This window comes from Trachymyrmex cornetzi, unplaced genomic scaffold (genome assembly GCF_001594075.2).
Source record: "Trachymyrmex cornetzi isolate Tcor2-1 unplaced genomic scaffold, Tcor1.1 scaffold230, whole genome shotgun sequence".
Lineage (NCBI taxonomy): Eukaryota > Metazoa > Arthropoda > Insecta > Hymenoptera > Formicidae > Trachymyrmex > Trachymyrmex cornetzi.
The window spans coordinates 1338676-1355167 of NW_017296957.1; the positions used below are offsets into that span (position 1 = coordinate 1338676).

Here is a 16492-nt window from a genome sequence, read left to right on the forward strand (position 1 = left end):
ATGAGTATATAAAAAGAGTTATTTCATTCTTTGAGATGATATTTCTTATCGACTATAAAGAAATATAAAGGAATATAAAGAAAATAATAATAGTAAGATAAAAGATATGAAGAAACTAATATAAATAGTTCTATGAAGTTGTATATTAAAATATTATAAAGCAATAGTTTTATGTTCTGCTGGTCTCAAAAAGTTCGCCTGACTGTCGCTAGTTTATATTAAACATTTTTCATTTTTTAAAAGCTCATATATACATGTAAGCTGCGCTTTTCTATTATAAGCGACGCGACAGCATTAATTATAAGATGATTATCTCAGCTCGCTTAAAGGAGAATATTTTCATTATTGATTACAGATTCGCCACAACCTGAGGATGCGAGATTGCGCGAGGAACAGAGGGGCGTGGACTGCTGGTGCTGCGGAGACACTGAGGTCTGCGACCATCGCGGGAAATGACCATGACGAGCGTGGCTGTCGCCCCGGGTAGCCTCGGCGCATCTCCAGCTATGCTCACCCCTAAGATGTATCATCTGCAACAGGGCCTGAGCCCATCCGGCTCGCCCACCTCCGGCAAGGTAAATCCCAAAATCCATCCGTCCGAGAATCCGAGATCGCTCGATGTCCGGAATCGCGCGATGCGATGCGCGAGAGAGCGTGTCTGATGCGAGACGCTCTTACACACGGCGGCGTTTTACGTAACGGGACACAGCCGAGGTTGGAATCGTGGAACCTCATCCGCAGTTGGTCATTAGATACAGCCATTGTGGCAAGTTGTAGCGGATTGTTAAGGAGAGCTTTCTTCTCTGGTATCGCATTTCTCCGTGTAGTCTAATTACTACTTACGACGAGTCTGAATGACTCTTCTTACGTCCTCGGACGAAGGAAAGGCCATCGATAGCCTCATTTTTTCAAAGCATTTTGCGTAGGGCAAAAACGCTTTTACATAACGACAGTAAGATATATAATTTGTTAGATCCAGAACATACTTGTAAGTATTTGGAGGGAAAGTCAATATCACAGCGTGTTAGAGTTTTTGTTTGCAAAAAGTAAATCGATCATTTTACAGATGTTTACAACAAGAGAAAGAGCGATGCATGAACCGTACTGGCGTGTCAAAATAGGGAAAGTGCACGAGGATAGGTTAATTACTAGGTATAAGCCGCTTGCATAACGCGAGGATGAATGAACGTAACGTGGTTGCCTATCTCCTGGATCGCGAATTTTTTCGTACCTGCACTCTCCTTTTGCCTTTATCCTTTCCATTTCGTTCCGCATACCGTATTACTCTTGAGCAACATTAACGTTGATAGACGTCAACGTAGATAATAATTCAATTTGACACGTGTCATCCATTGTTATCTTTTCATTATATTATTAAGTGAGCAAAACTTCATTAAACAATTAAGTGAAAATTGTATTGTCTATTGGATTATTGTTCTATTCATAATTCATCGAAAGATACAAGTAATATCGATTTTTATAAGGCTTATAAAACATAGGAAGATTGTAAAGGAAAGGATCTTTTCTTCTGATGTATACATTTTCTTTTACTTATGTAATTGTGGTGGTAGCTAGTGCAAATTTCTCCGACATGTACACGTATATACCTACAATGATGTTTTATTCAACGTATTTGCGAAGCTTGTCGGTGAAGTGGAACCTAAAGGCAGAAATAAACACATCTTAGAGCAGCCCGGATTTGTTGCAATAAGCAATATTATGATGTACATTACGCTCGCTGATCGTAAGTACCCTTCATAACGATGTGACACTTTATTGGATGCTTAATTGCTATCATCGTATACATCGATAAGCAATTTAATGCTTCGATTGCCACGCTATGATTTTTACTATCAATCGAAAATTGAATCGCTTTGAGAAGCATGAATTGACGTTCGCATTTTATGACGATCGGGAATTACACGCGAAGTGCCGCTAACACTTGCCTCGATAGACAGTCCGCTGGACCGTCACTGACGGTTGAAAAACTTACGGCTTGGGTTTGCGGTTTGGATTTCTATATTCCTGTTTACGTTGTAGAAGATATACTTGAATAAAATTTACGGTAAAGTTTGTTTTATTGTGACGTTTATTTTATTTTCAATAAGAAAAATAACAATCATTATACGTTTGGCCGAGAAAAAAATCTTTCTTTAAATTCAGAATGTTTAATAACAAGATTATAACAAAATATCTGGTTTACCAAAAAGTATTAATTATTTGCAAGCACGTATTAAAGTCAGTTTCTATAATTATCTTTGTACTTTTACTTTTTATTTTTATTATGGAAGATGTATATTTTCTATTTTACAATGCCGGTCGGTGATTTTAAAACGATGCATAATTTTAACATATATATATATATATGTATATATATCGTGTCATGAGATTCATATCATGAAAGAGGAAAGTAGAAAACCCGAAGAGGGAAACTTGGCGCGGTATAAAACCAGAAATCCTGAAACAGAAAACGTTCCACGAAGGACGGCTATCAACAATGACGTAAGGGCTCATAAAGCTGAGATTATGTGCTTCAGTTCTGTCGCTTGGACAATGGCTCGCCCGGTTTTATTTTAAAACCAGTCGTCGCCGATTATGATATTGAATACTTCGTATTCACATCGTCTTGACGATACGCTATCTTTCGCGGATCTGCTTCTCTTAGCTCGAATCGAGTGTCAGTCGATTTAATCGGTAATAAAGTGTCGGTTGATGCTAATCGCTAATTGCATTCTCCGCAAATTACATAATTAGTGCAATCTACATATATTATATTTCTTAATGAACAATTTAATGTAGGATTCTTTTTTTACCGAGCGTATTACATTATTACGTAAATATGTTGCAATTGTAACAATAAAAAATACACCTTTTTTTAATAATGTAATTGATATTGATTAACAAATTAATGATTTATGCTTGAAAGTATAATACATAAATTATTATAAAAAAAAAATTCAAGTTTTTAAAATATAACATATATTATATATATGTTATATAACGCGCTGCTATAAATCAATGCGAATAAATATAATAGAGTTCACGCCATTTTTCGTTTATTGTAACTATTTTTTGTCATAATAATTACAACATATATTAAGTTAAATAGTTTATGACAAAAAATAGTTACAATAAACGAAAAATGGCGTGAACTCTATTATATTTATTCGCATTGATTTATAGCAGCGCGTTTGTAAGTAATGCAAGAGGATTTATAAGTATCATTACTTGGCACTTGTAAGTATCATTACTTTCTACCGCATCGACAAGTGTTACGAATGGGGATAAATTTGCGCAATTCCGCAAGTAATCCTGCACGCTTATGTGGCAAAAGGCCGGCCGTTCGCCGCAGAGAGTGATATCTCTCGCGAATTGAACATATGCGAAGGCAAGAGGAACGAACTTTACGATCGTTTGCGTATAAATCACTGCCTTCATTACACATACACGCGCTATAATTACGCACTGCACGCATCATCTAAATGCCTTGTTTACAACGAGATTGTCTAAAAATAAATTTCAGGACTTTAAATAGCCATGAAAACGTGTAGTTGACGATATTGCGCTGATGTAATTTATGTTCAATCTAGATTGCTACTTTAATAAAAATTTTCTTAATATATTACGTGAAGGTTCACACCGAATAACGTGAGATCTAATTGGATAATCGAGATCGTAGAGAACGGCTTGAAAATTGCGCACGAGGCGATAATAAGATATATTGATGCACGCGGATGAAATGTTATTTTTATAATAGCTATATAATATTTCTTCTCTTCTTCGTTAAAGAACTAACGAGAAGTATCATCGTCGTAAATTTAACGTTAAATGGGACGAGCCTCATTTCATTTTTACGCCATACGCGGTCTTTGTATTGGAAAAATAATGAGCATACCATTGAAAATAGACAGCATGATTGTCATAATTTGATAGCTATATGTACATGTGAAAATACGGAACCGATGACAACAGAATGCGTTTAAAGAACCTGTTGATTCATTAAATTATATGTTTCTTTTTATTCGATAACTACTTGCTTGTTAGCCATTAATTCTGTAATTCAGGATTTGGCGATTCTGTTATGCTGCGTGACCGGTAATAGTTTATATAACTATTCGAGCATGGAACATGGATTTCTCACAGGCGCGTGACTTTCCATGCTCCTTCGACCGTTCGCCGTTCTTGCGTGTTAGAGTAACTAGTTTAGTTAGTATTTGGCCCACATCGCTACGAGGAACTTTCGAGACTTTATTCTCCCGCAATTTCTTGCCTTCGATCGTGACTTTATCTGCCTCAGGCCGTAGAGAACAATTTCTTAATATTTTAAAGAAGATAAAAATTATTACTTTGTATATCTATATTTTAAATATCTTTTCTTTATATCTTTCTTAGTGAAATGCTAATCTTTCATATTTTATGTACATTTTTGTACGCATTAATTAATTTTAGTTTAGTTGAAAATTTATTTATTTTTGACATTTATTTTAAACTTGGTATCTCGTATGAAAAAAATAGTAAAAAATAGGTATTTATTGATATTGTATGAGACTGAAACGTCTGCTGTACTTTTCAATAGCACTATGAAGTGTGCAATTTTTTTTTATGAATATCATAAAGTGAGATTTTATTTGACTTTTACGCGTAAATTCTTGCATTATATTACAACCAAAACCATAAGAAGAAATTTTTGCTCATAATGAGCAGCATTACCATATTTTTTACGTGTAAAACCGTATATATTATAGTTATATATATTATAGTTATATATTATTATACTTCTTGCAAGATACAATCTTTATTTTTGACCTGTGTTATTACAATTATAGACTGAACAATAATACGTGATTCATGAACTATTCTTTGAACTTGATTCATTTATTTGTTTTATTTTTCTGAGAAATATAATTCTGTATGGATATTTTTTACTTTCCGTTGTATTAATTTTACATTAATAATACGACGTATAGCTCTACACACGTTTTTTCAATATTATTTATCTCTCACGTTAGACTTTTGATGAGTCGACCTGTCTTTTTAATTGCTTGACTTCATATTCAACGTTAAATACGTTTCTTATTGTTAGTTTTTTTTTTAGTTGAATCATTAGCCTGTTTTTCATGATAAACTTCTAAAAACGTTTCATTTGTATTTTACCTTGTATTTCTATGCCGATGATAGTTCAAAGCGGAGTTGAAACGTTCGTTATCACGGTATATTCACCTCACTTATCAGATTTAATTAGACACATTATGTGTCTGAATAATTTGCGCACCACTAACTGCGTTTGACTCTTACAGTTCTGTCTCTATTTATCAGCTGTTTGAATATCTATAATAAAATCATTTTTAAATCTTTTACAATAATTTTTTTTCTACTTTTCATGTTATTAGAAAAGAAGCACAGTAAAACATGGCAGAAAAAGAAACCACAGATTCTTGCATTTATAAAAAGTATTGTAAATTTATAATCTGCAATATACTTAATAAGTATATTTTTAAGTAAGAGATAAAAATTTCTAAAACTTCGAAGAGTTCAGATAACATTTTGTACAGTAGACAGCAAACAAATTATATTACTTCAATAAATTTCCTTAATTAATCAGCCATGCATAGTTTAATCAATTTTCTTCATTCTTTCAATAAGGGGAAAGCGATGACAGATAATATTATTTAATTAATGTTTACGGGAACAGTAATAAGCTAGTCAACTCGTTAATTTATGTGTTCGCTTGACCAAACGAGCGCACTTGAACTCAGAGTTTTCACGTACAACCCGATTTCCCCGATGTTTCCTTATCTTTCCACTGGCATCATTTTAGGAGTGTCAGATCGTCATCACATTCGCTAGAGTATCATCTTCAGTTTTCAACATCCTAGGCCGCCGTCGTCGCGACGTCGCCGTGACAGGTTCTTAGCGAGGTGAAAATTTTGCTGCCACAGGCCGCCGAGCGTGTCACTTTCCTTTCCTTGACGTAATTTTCGCACAAGAAATAGTTAGATCCTATCTCGTATATCAATTCATTCCTCTTCCCTCTATCTCGTATATCAATTCATTCCTCTCCAATCGCGACTAATAAACGCCTTTTAATCGTTCCCGCGATGATTATGCGGCACGTTTTGCGTCATCTCGGAAGATTCGGTGTGCGTAACATCAATCAGAAGATGTGATCGTTTATATCGACAGTCGGGCTGCGTTCATCTCGACGTTGCTTAACCAGTTCGACAGGATCTTTTCTTTTCGCGTCAAAGAAGAGGAAGCTTATCAACAGTTTTATATCTTTAATTGATAAGAGTTTGTAATGTTTCAGATTATCTTGGCTTTTACATTTTTTACTTAATATTTGATTAATAAATAAGAAATGAAAAGCATTGTAATTATCTTCAGGCAAATAAGTAGAATATTATAATACTATTAGAATTAAAATATTTTTGAATATCAAATTATTTTTCATCGCTTATCTTAGTATCAGATATACTTATCACAAATCTTTATGAACATTATAATTTTTACAATCGCTTATCCGATACGAACATAATCTTATTGCACTACGAGTAGTTTCGAAAGTAATTTATGTGTATATCGAAATGCTCTCGAGACATGTATCTTCTGTAGACGTCATAACGCGTTGAATTTTAACGTACCCGCCGGTGTGTGGTTGTGCAACGCAGAGACGCACCGGTGGAGTCACAAGGATGATGCATCCGTGGTGCATCTACCGTGACCCCGGGATGCGCATGCACACGCGGTCGGCTTAGCTACAAGATCGCGTGCGATAATGCCTCGCGTACGCAACTATCCTCAGCAATACTTATAATATAATAAATAAATATATATATGCACACACATAAGCACACACATAAGTATTTGTATAAATTGCAGAACTGTAAATTAGAAAGTTCATGATTGATTCATACAGTGTTAAGTATTTGTATTAATTATTATGATAATGTATCCGGATTATCTAATGTAGTATTATCTTACAAATAGCACGTATAATTTTTAAACACATTAATTAATTAAAATAATAGATATTCTTAATGTCTTAGATATAACAAATAAGATAATTAGATATTGTCATAATGATTGAAGAGGCTATAGTACGATTAACAGTCTTAATTTTATAAAAGAGCTGATATTCTTCGAATAATCGACGTCAAAGAGAAATTGACTAATATTTATATAATCAATTATTATTATACACACATATACACATAGCTGATTATAATAATTTCAATACTATTGAAAATTGTTATTACGGTATATGCTCAGTAATATGTAGAGATCCTCTAGGAAACAATTCTACCCGATTGCATAACTACATACGTCGCTGCAGCGTTCAATTCAGACGCAAAATATCGTTTAAATGGGATGCGCAACCGCCAGTCATCCGTATTGAAGATGATAATTTACATAATTAATAACAAATGACACGTGACGTGTATTTTTGTCGTCCTTTTATTCCTCGTTTTTTAAATTCCTTTTTAAATGAAAGGAATAAAAGCGGTCGATAGTTGCGGATACGAGGCATCATCGTGCGCGGCCTTTTCGAAATAAAAGCGTATTTATCCAATAATAATCGACATACTTGTGACTGTTATTTTTTCTATTGGTCAGCCATTCTCAAAGTTATGGTTTACTCTGAAAAACAACTCATGCACTTAATAGAATTGCACGCAGTGACGAACATATGTTTGAGCTATTTCGATGTGACAATATATCACCATATACAATATTTCTTTCATATATAAATTTTTTAGTTACTTAAAATTAATTTCATCGTTTATAATACATAGTTCTGTTTCTGATATTATTAACATTAATAGATGAAAATTCAGGCAATAAGTTAATTAAAATTAGTTGAAGAATAAATTCTTATTGCTTTATTTTATCATTTGAAACTACGCCAGAATTATTCATTGTTTATATTTTCAAAGGCATCTTATTACTTTTTAAAAGAAGAAATTTCATATTATTTAAGATGAAAGAGATAGGACGATATAGTTTTAAAGGAAGCCTCAGAATTCTGAAGAGTATCCAGTTTTTCCCACACGAGTTCAATGAAGGGTTAAATCAACGAAGCCACGATATTTCCGAGGCGGAACATCTGGTCTGTCAGAACATAAAGCCAGGGCTCTCGCATTCATCTTTTTTTTTCTCTCTCCACGCTGCTGAATCCCGCGGTAACGGGCGGAATGAAATTGTTACCGCAGTTATGACTGGTATTATGACTATTGCGTTTTGCACAATTGGTATGAGCGAGCCGATATTAAAGTAGGGACAGCAGTATAACGCGTTCGCCATACCTCAGAAAAGATAATGTCATTTGCGTGGAGGAGAAATAGATAATTTCTCAAACACTCCACGAGTCATCGACCTACCTGCCACAGTGTATCGATATTCAAGCCGGAAAGGTACGCTTACTTAAGCGTGACAGACGCGTTTCCATCCGGAAAGGTAATTGTCGACGCTGAACCGCCAGACTGCTTTTTAAGGTGACTTCTCGTGGTACGTGATACTAAAGCGTAATATTTGGTTTATTAATGAGAGATATTATATTATCAAAGATAGCTTCAAGAAAATTTAGTTTAATATTTTTTAATATTTTTAATTAAATATTTTTCCTTACCGAGAATATAGAATTTGTGTAAATCTTTTGTGAGGACAAAAATTTATACAGCATTAGAAATACTTATAGAGAAGCACTGTAATGCCTTTTATATTGTATATGTCGTAATCACTAAACTGACAGTATACAAAATAATTGTGAAATCTTAATGTAAATTAAATGATTGATGAATAATTTGTAAATTAAGATTTATGATTAATTTCATCACCATCAGAAGGCTTGAAAATGTTGTTATTGTCTGAGTGATGGGAGAAACGATGCTAAGAATCGACCGCGTGTGACCAGTAGTACCACAGCTATTAATTAGCAAGGGGGAGTTTACTTTCCCCCGTGATCATCGTCTGTAGAGATGACCTCGGGAGATGAGCAGCTAAAATGCACGCGAGTGCTCTTTCACCTATTCCTTTTTATTCGTTTTTCTCGTTACCTCTTCCTTTCCTTCTTCCATCTACCTCCTTTTGCAAGAATCATCGTCGTTTTTCCGCAATGTATTTTTTTATGCATTGTGTTTCTCATTCTTATTTCCAATCACCATTGGAACGCGTTGCAATATGAATTAACGTATCTTATTAAAAGCGAGATCTCGTGTTCTTTCAAGAGTACTCGAGGTTTATTTCATGCTTTTCTTCGTTCAACTAAGTTAATCGCGACCAGAATGCGCTGGCAAATATTGTGAATTAGCGAAGAGAAAAATTGGGAAGGAATCTCGGATATCCATGTCTTTTTATTTCAAAGGAGAGAAATACATAGGTTGGATTGCTTTTCCAAGACTCTTTAACGCTTCATAATCGATTAGGTATGGAGCATTAAAGCTTGGCAGCAATTCGATCCATTTGATATCTTTGCGTTCGGTATTTCTTTTTCTTAGTATAAAATACATAGGTGATTGACCCATAATATTTTTCCTTTAGAGAAACTAATTGGAAGAGTTGAAAGATAGTAAATTTTGCGATTCAAATATTAAAAGTTCTCCATCTTTTTTTTTTTATTTTTATAAGTTAATCGTGTATTCGTTATCTCAAGTGCTTTACGAAATATTATCTAATAAGTGGCAAGTTTCTTCCTTGAATCTTGTATGCATACTAGTGTACATTCCTGTGAAAATACTTTATCTCATGTTCTCTCTCAAGAGTTGGTTGTAGACTAACATTGAAGAAGAGCCGATCGCAAGAGGCGTATCTGAAGATTGCACTTGAACCGGTAGTTTCTAAAGGAAGTAGTCGCAAAGCTTTCATTATGTGAAAAAGTATATAAGGCTATGTTTATTCTACTAACGAGATATTGCACAAAAAAGGATAAATCGTAGTCGGAAGAATCGTAGTTTATAGAGTCATGAAAGAAATATGTCTGATAAGTTTATGATCACGATATGTTCGAACAAATATTTATTTTATGTAATTAGCAAATCTTTGTGCATCTTAATGCAGAAGATTCCTATATATTTTGAAAATACTCTTAAAGAGAAGCTTATATATATATAAACTATTTACATAAAAAAAATATTATTTTTCGAAAAGTAAAAAAATTTAATTTATGAAAATGATGCTCTATTCTACGCAAATGACATTCTAATTAAAAAATGAGTACATAAATAAAGTGTACCAATTGCTCTCCTTAGATGTATAATAAAAGAAAATTATATATTAGTTAATAGTTATAAAGTAAAGTAAAAAATAGTTATAAAACGTGTTATACTAGTTTTGATAGAAGGTACAGCCATTATAGAAATTTTCGTTAAAAATAAATTTTAGGAATGCTCTTTAGATTACAGTGAAATTTATTTCTGAGTTTTGATATCCGGAAGACTACGTGTTATTAGTGAATAAAAACTCTGAATAAAAAATAATTATGGTGAAAATAATATTTTTCATTGAAACGATTTTTATATTGTCACAAGACAAATTTCTCGTTCGACTCGATCTAAGGTCGATTTCGTCAGCCACGCCCGTTTTCGCTTTGCACCTGCAAGTTGTATGCAGACACAGTGACCCACGTCTATGTGTACCTGCATACAAGTCACTCGCTTATATGCTAGTTTACTTTCTGTTTTTCGACTGGCCAACCAACTGACGGCCGGCGCTCTTACGTGAGCTTGTGGGACAAGATTTTTACGAAAGTCCGGCATGGACGAGAAAGTAAAGTGCACCTCGCCATTCGCCCTCAAGGCAGCTGGCTGCCCCATTTTCCGACCTTACGCGGTTCGTATGCATTTCACGGTACGTTGCTTTGTTGCTACAAACGCGAAAAAAATAATTGAAGTCGAAAATATGTATATATATATATATATATATATACATATATATAAAAATTTATTACAGAATGTTCGATAAGCATTTGTTAATGTGCTTAATTATAATTGTCTACATATATTTCTATAATTATCTACATATGGTATCTAAAATAAAATTAAATTAAAAAAATTTCACGATTAATAGCATTAATAACATATTTATGAAAAAATTGTTTACTTCAAAATTTTATTACTTGGATTTACGTGCTGTTTTGCATTGTACAGTTTTGATTATATTTGCCTCCATTTTACACATTTTTGAACTTATAATTGTGCTCAATTTCGACATATTTTATTATTCACGGAAATTAATTCGATCTACAATTTTTGCAGCCAATATGTTTTAATGAATCAATATACAACTCACTTTCACTGCTCTTATTTTCACTTATCAAAGTATTTTTGAAAAAGTTTATTTCTTTACTAACGAGATAAAAGACGTGCGCTTTTATTGTTATGCTTTTTTTGGTTAATGAATGGTCATAAAAAATATTTTTTCTTTTTTTTCGCAGATATTAAATCGTATTAATCTATTAATAATCTATTAACAAGCATACTTAATGTTGATACTATCGAGAAATGTGTGTGTGAGTATATGAAGATGCTTGAATGTCAAAACCGTTATATCAGCAGGTGCGATTCCATGTGGTACCAAATGCAAATGTTCACAGGTGTGCGATAGAAAATGTATCGCAACATTCTTTGTGGCGAATATTACTTTTAACATTTCCTTTCTAAAATTTTTTAAATGAATTTTCAAGAAGACAAGCTTGTATCGTATAAAATAAACGATCTGCTCGAGGGATATATTTCGAAAACAATAATTTTCCGCGTAATAATTTCTCGTCAGTAAGCAGAATTGCAGGATGAGTTGCCTGTCTTTCCGTCTGCTTTTGCAATTGTATAAAAAAAAAGAGGACGAGTGCATATCGCATAGACCTTTCCGCAGATCGTAGATTAGATTTGGCCTCCAAGCACGCGTGTTGCGAACAAATCGACGCACTTCTGCTCTCTCGGTTGAGTTGTAGTTCTCGTTTTGTGTGTACGTATATATTCTATGTTCCGGCCAACTTATCCGCGAAAAATACGTGCGATCGGAGATAAGCGCGCGGGGCATAAAATTATAAAGCGCGGACTGAATGGATAATAGATTAACTGAATGGATTAGATTAAGAAAATTTCGCGAGACTCATAACAATATCCTCCGATGTAACGTCGCGCGTCCCGTTTATCCACGGGAACTTACTTCGATTTAATCGTCGCGAACAATCTTCTCTTTTGTTAACCGCACACGGGCGTGTTAACCGTTGATCACCGCGCGATTTTGGAGAACGCAAATCCACGGAATCTCATTTCGAACAACGCGTAACGGTACGGCGTCGCTCCGTGAAATTGCATCGTGCTTTATCCACCTCGCGAGAATTACAGAGTTCCATAAGATATTATCCCACAATTCGCGGAGAGAAGAATCGTTTTTTCAATCAAACTTTGCAATCAGGCAATCGTCGATAACGCGCAATTTTGCGCCGAAGTTGTTATCGCACTCGACTACGTGTCAACATCATTTGAAAGTAACATATCATTTATATTGTAATTTCGCACTAAATAATATAAATGAGGATACTGAGAAAAAGATACTTTAAAATTTATTTGTGAGATATAATGTTCATTTTACTAAAATAAATCCTTATTTAAATACAGCGAAATAAAATTGTATTCCTAGCAAATAAATTATTAATTTTATTTTTACAATTAATGAAATATATTTCACAGAACTGTATATTTCGTCATCACAATCAAATTTTTATAATCAATAATAATATTATAATAATTTTATAATAATAATTATTATGATTTTCGGGACATTGTCGTAGTTTTTAATTTTAATGATTATGATTTTTTGGAACCTTGCATATCCATCAAGAAAACGTCACATGTAACATTTACTTGCGAATATTTCGACTTTTCTTTCTCAGAGTAATATAACACATAAAGTTACGTAACAGTTACATTGAGTGTAAAAAATTATAACATAGATGTTATGTTACTTTTAGTTGGTGTCGACTGAACTACTGTTTTTTTTTATCAAGTGCAGGTTTCCTCGAAGGACTTTGTGCAGCAGAAATACGGTACGGCAGTTCTCCTCGACAAGTCGCTGAGAACAGTTCTCCAGTTTCTCTGTCTTATCCCTCGTCCATAGTTCTCTAAGCCGGTCTGACTTTTTCGTTTGCGCTTAGACACGAGCGCAGATTTCTTGTATTTCCTTAACACATTCGCCTTTTTCGAGTCGTTTCTCTCCTTCTTTGTGCTTCTTCATATTTCGCTCTTGGTAGTTTTTCGAGTAGACGCAACGAGGCAGGCCTCGTTTTGTGCCAAACATTCAATCTCAAGGGAAGTGATTTTAAACCTTCATATAGCGATTTGAGTTGATTGCTGACTTTTTCGGAACATGCTATTTCTAGTTTTGCTTTCATCGTCATTCTCCTCGGTAGTTTTCTTATCGGTATAGGTACGTTTTGTCTCGTTCTCTTGCAATACAGTAATGCTACGCGAAGAAAATTTATACATTATTGTGATGAAAATACTCGATAAAAAGAAAAATTTATTTTTTCTTTTTGCGTAAATAAAAATATATTATAGAGTTTTAATTTTATAAAATAATTTTTGGCTCGTAGCCCTTTTTCTTTATTGTTTTTTTTTTAATGTTATGAGCCTTACTATTAATAAATATATTGTTTATTCAAAATAAACTAATAATGCTTAAAATAAATAATAAATATTTATAAATTAAAATGAAAGCTTTAGATAAATGCTTAAGAAAATAAAATACCATTTAAATATGTGAAAAATAGAATAAAAATACATTTATAATATAATTTTTAAATGATTTATAGTTGACATCTTTATAGTAGTTTCCTTTTTTTTTTGCTGTGTAAAATTTACATCAAGGAATTCCTCGAAAATATATTAATAAATCACATCATCGTTTGCGATAAGCGAACAAACTTGTACGTATACTTGTACAAATATCAGCCTCTTCGCGCGCGCCATTTAATCTCTTTCTCTCTTTCTCGAGAGACTCAGCATCGTAAGTACGGGACGTGTGCGCGACGTTATCTCTCCGATTTCTCTAAAGGGGAAATGAATTTAAATTGCCGATCGCAAGCGATTCCTACATCGTTCACTTTCCCTGAAACGCGCTTGCTTTCTGTCTCTCTTCGACTCTCTTTCACTCGTTTCCTCCGTTTCTTTTTCTTTCCTGCCATGGCTTCTTCCACGTCGTGGTTCTTTGTGCTTATCCATCGGAGGCTCGCATCGCGAACGTCCTTCTCGTTCTTCCTTCTTCGGAGAACGCAATGCAGCTGACGAGAAACGATTTGCGGAAGGGACTCGCGAATTGCGATCCGTGAGGCTTCTGGACGTGAAGAAGCTGACGGGGAGTGAAGATCGAGCGTATCTTGGTTGTACGTGCCGTTAAAGGGAAATCGAAACGACAGATCCGTCGGTCAATTCTCATCGAACGCGGATCGATTCTCGTTGCGGATCAAATCACGGATGAGAGTGATACGTCGGGTCGAAAGGCTGCGCAATTTGCATTTTGCTCCTTGTGTTTTTTTTTCTAGGTTTCCCCTCCGCAGCAACGAGATTAATGCGTAACGTGAGAATCCGCTTTCGCCGACGCGATAAGCTGCGATAGGGTGAGTCGCATTGAGCACCGGAAACGAAATTTATCTTTAGTGACTGTTAATTGTGAAAAATCGCCTGTTAGATATAGATTGTTTTCTAATTGATGCTGATTATACACTTACCTGCGATAAAAAATGTTTTAACAATTTTGTGTATCTTTGCCAGTGAACACTGATCCGTTTTTCAAATTTTAGTTCTGGAAATCTTTCCAAATTGGAACTGCAGATTTTTACATTGTTTCTATATAAAAATTTGAAAAAAATTTTTAAATACATGCAAAAACTTTAACATAGAATTTCTATTATCATAAAAGTTGGATTGTGTGTATTTTACTCGTTTTTTACGGACTTAAATTTGTCTAGCAAAATTCACAATAAAAAAAAATCGACTATTTAGTTTAAAGTTCAACATTGCCGATGGAGGACTCGATATAGAATATTATTTAACTTGAAAACGTGTTTGAATGTTGCTCCAAATTTGTAATAGAGATCCTCGTCTCTTTGTAAGAGATAAAGTATCTTGACGAAGATATATATTTCTGGAACTGGACGTACACGCGTTGTCAAGTTTCCAGTGATATGCATCGGAATTTTGTTTCCTCGGGCGTAAATACCGATGTCGTATGCATGCCGTAGCTACGGCGTACCTTTGGTAAACAACCCGAAGAAGGGTAGAATGATGGCCGGGACAATGACAGAGGCAACAATGGCTTTTCTGTTTTGTGTTCCGGATGAATATAGCTCTAGCGACTATTCAGGAGAGAGAATGTCGCGTGTTCTCCGTATCCAGGAAGTTATTATAGGCGCACGGTATCGACGGACCGACCGGAGAGTCAGCAGAATGATGCATCCGTAATTACCGATAGTCACTTATTGTAGGACTGCCGCAAATTATACATACGTAACAAATACATTCGGACGTTTCTTACGATGGAACTTATTACGGGACTTCCAATTTCGTTCGGCATCAAGGAAACAAGCGTAATCACGTCGATAAAAAAGTATGTTAGATATTTCTTGACAACGAATATATAGTTAAAATACTTTATGCGTCTCGAATGTATAGTATTACGTTAGTTGAGCGTAGAGATTATATGCTTTAATTTATAAAAAGTTACGGGAGAGTGACGATTAATAAAACTACATGTATACTTATCAGGGCGGAAAATTATGCTGTCATATCCTGTTATAGCGATAGAAATTCTTACGTTTAGACTATGATATGTAAATGCAATATTCATAAATTCTTTAATTTATTCTATTTCTAGACTCAGAACTACAATTATGACTATAATTGTGAATGAATTGTAAGAATATAGAAAGAACGGTTTTGATGACAAATCTAAATCTTTAACTAGAAATAATTTTCAAATCTGTATCTATCTGAAGTATCTAAATTTTTAGATACTTCAACAAAAGCATTCTTTTTGTACCTTCTTTCCCTTTTTATTTATTATAGCAGCGGAAGTACATAACTGAAGAAGAAAAACGAAAAAAGAAACGGAAGTAATCAGCACAATATTAGATAACTGTATTGTAATTACGTTAAAATCGATGCTCCTCGGGTATTAGAAACGAGAGAAAGAGAGAGTATGATATTCTTAATAAATAATATAAATATGATTAATGTTCCTTCATCAACCTGACCCTTCATTTATCATGTCCGCTCAATTGCCTTTCCTACTTGACTGATCGCAGAGCTACGATACTCTGAGCAAGGGCAAGAAGTCGTGGAGCGTGCGGCTGGGTCTGTCGCGGCAGCATCAGAACCACGGGGATGACCCTGGCAAGGGTGGCTGGGGCACCATAAGCGGCGGCAGCATGCTCTCCCGCCAGATGATCTATAGCGGCGATCCATGGCTGTACGGCACGGTCAGATCGTCGCGGCTC

At 34.4% G+C, this 16492-nt stretch overlaps 1 protein-coding gene across 1 annotated transcript in view; it reads left to right on the forward strand.

The window, feature by feature from the left end:
• Positions 1-458: 458 nt before the first annotated feature.
• Positions 459-16492, forward strand: part of RhoGEF64C (Rho guanine nucleotide exchange factor at 64C) — a 36452-nt gene continuing 20418 nt past the window's right edge. Inside the window, exons 1-2 of the mRNA XM_018507156.1 lie at positions 459-575; positions 16301-16464. Coding sequence (XP_018362658.1) covers positions 459-575; positions 16301-16464 — 281 coding nt within the window. The remainder of the gene's footprint in view (positions 576-16300; positions 16465-16492) is intronic.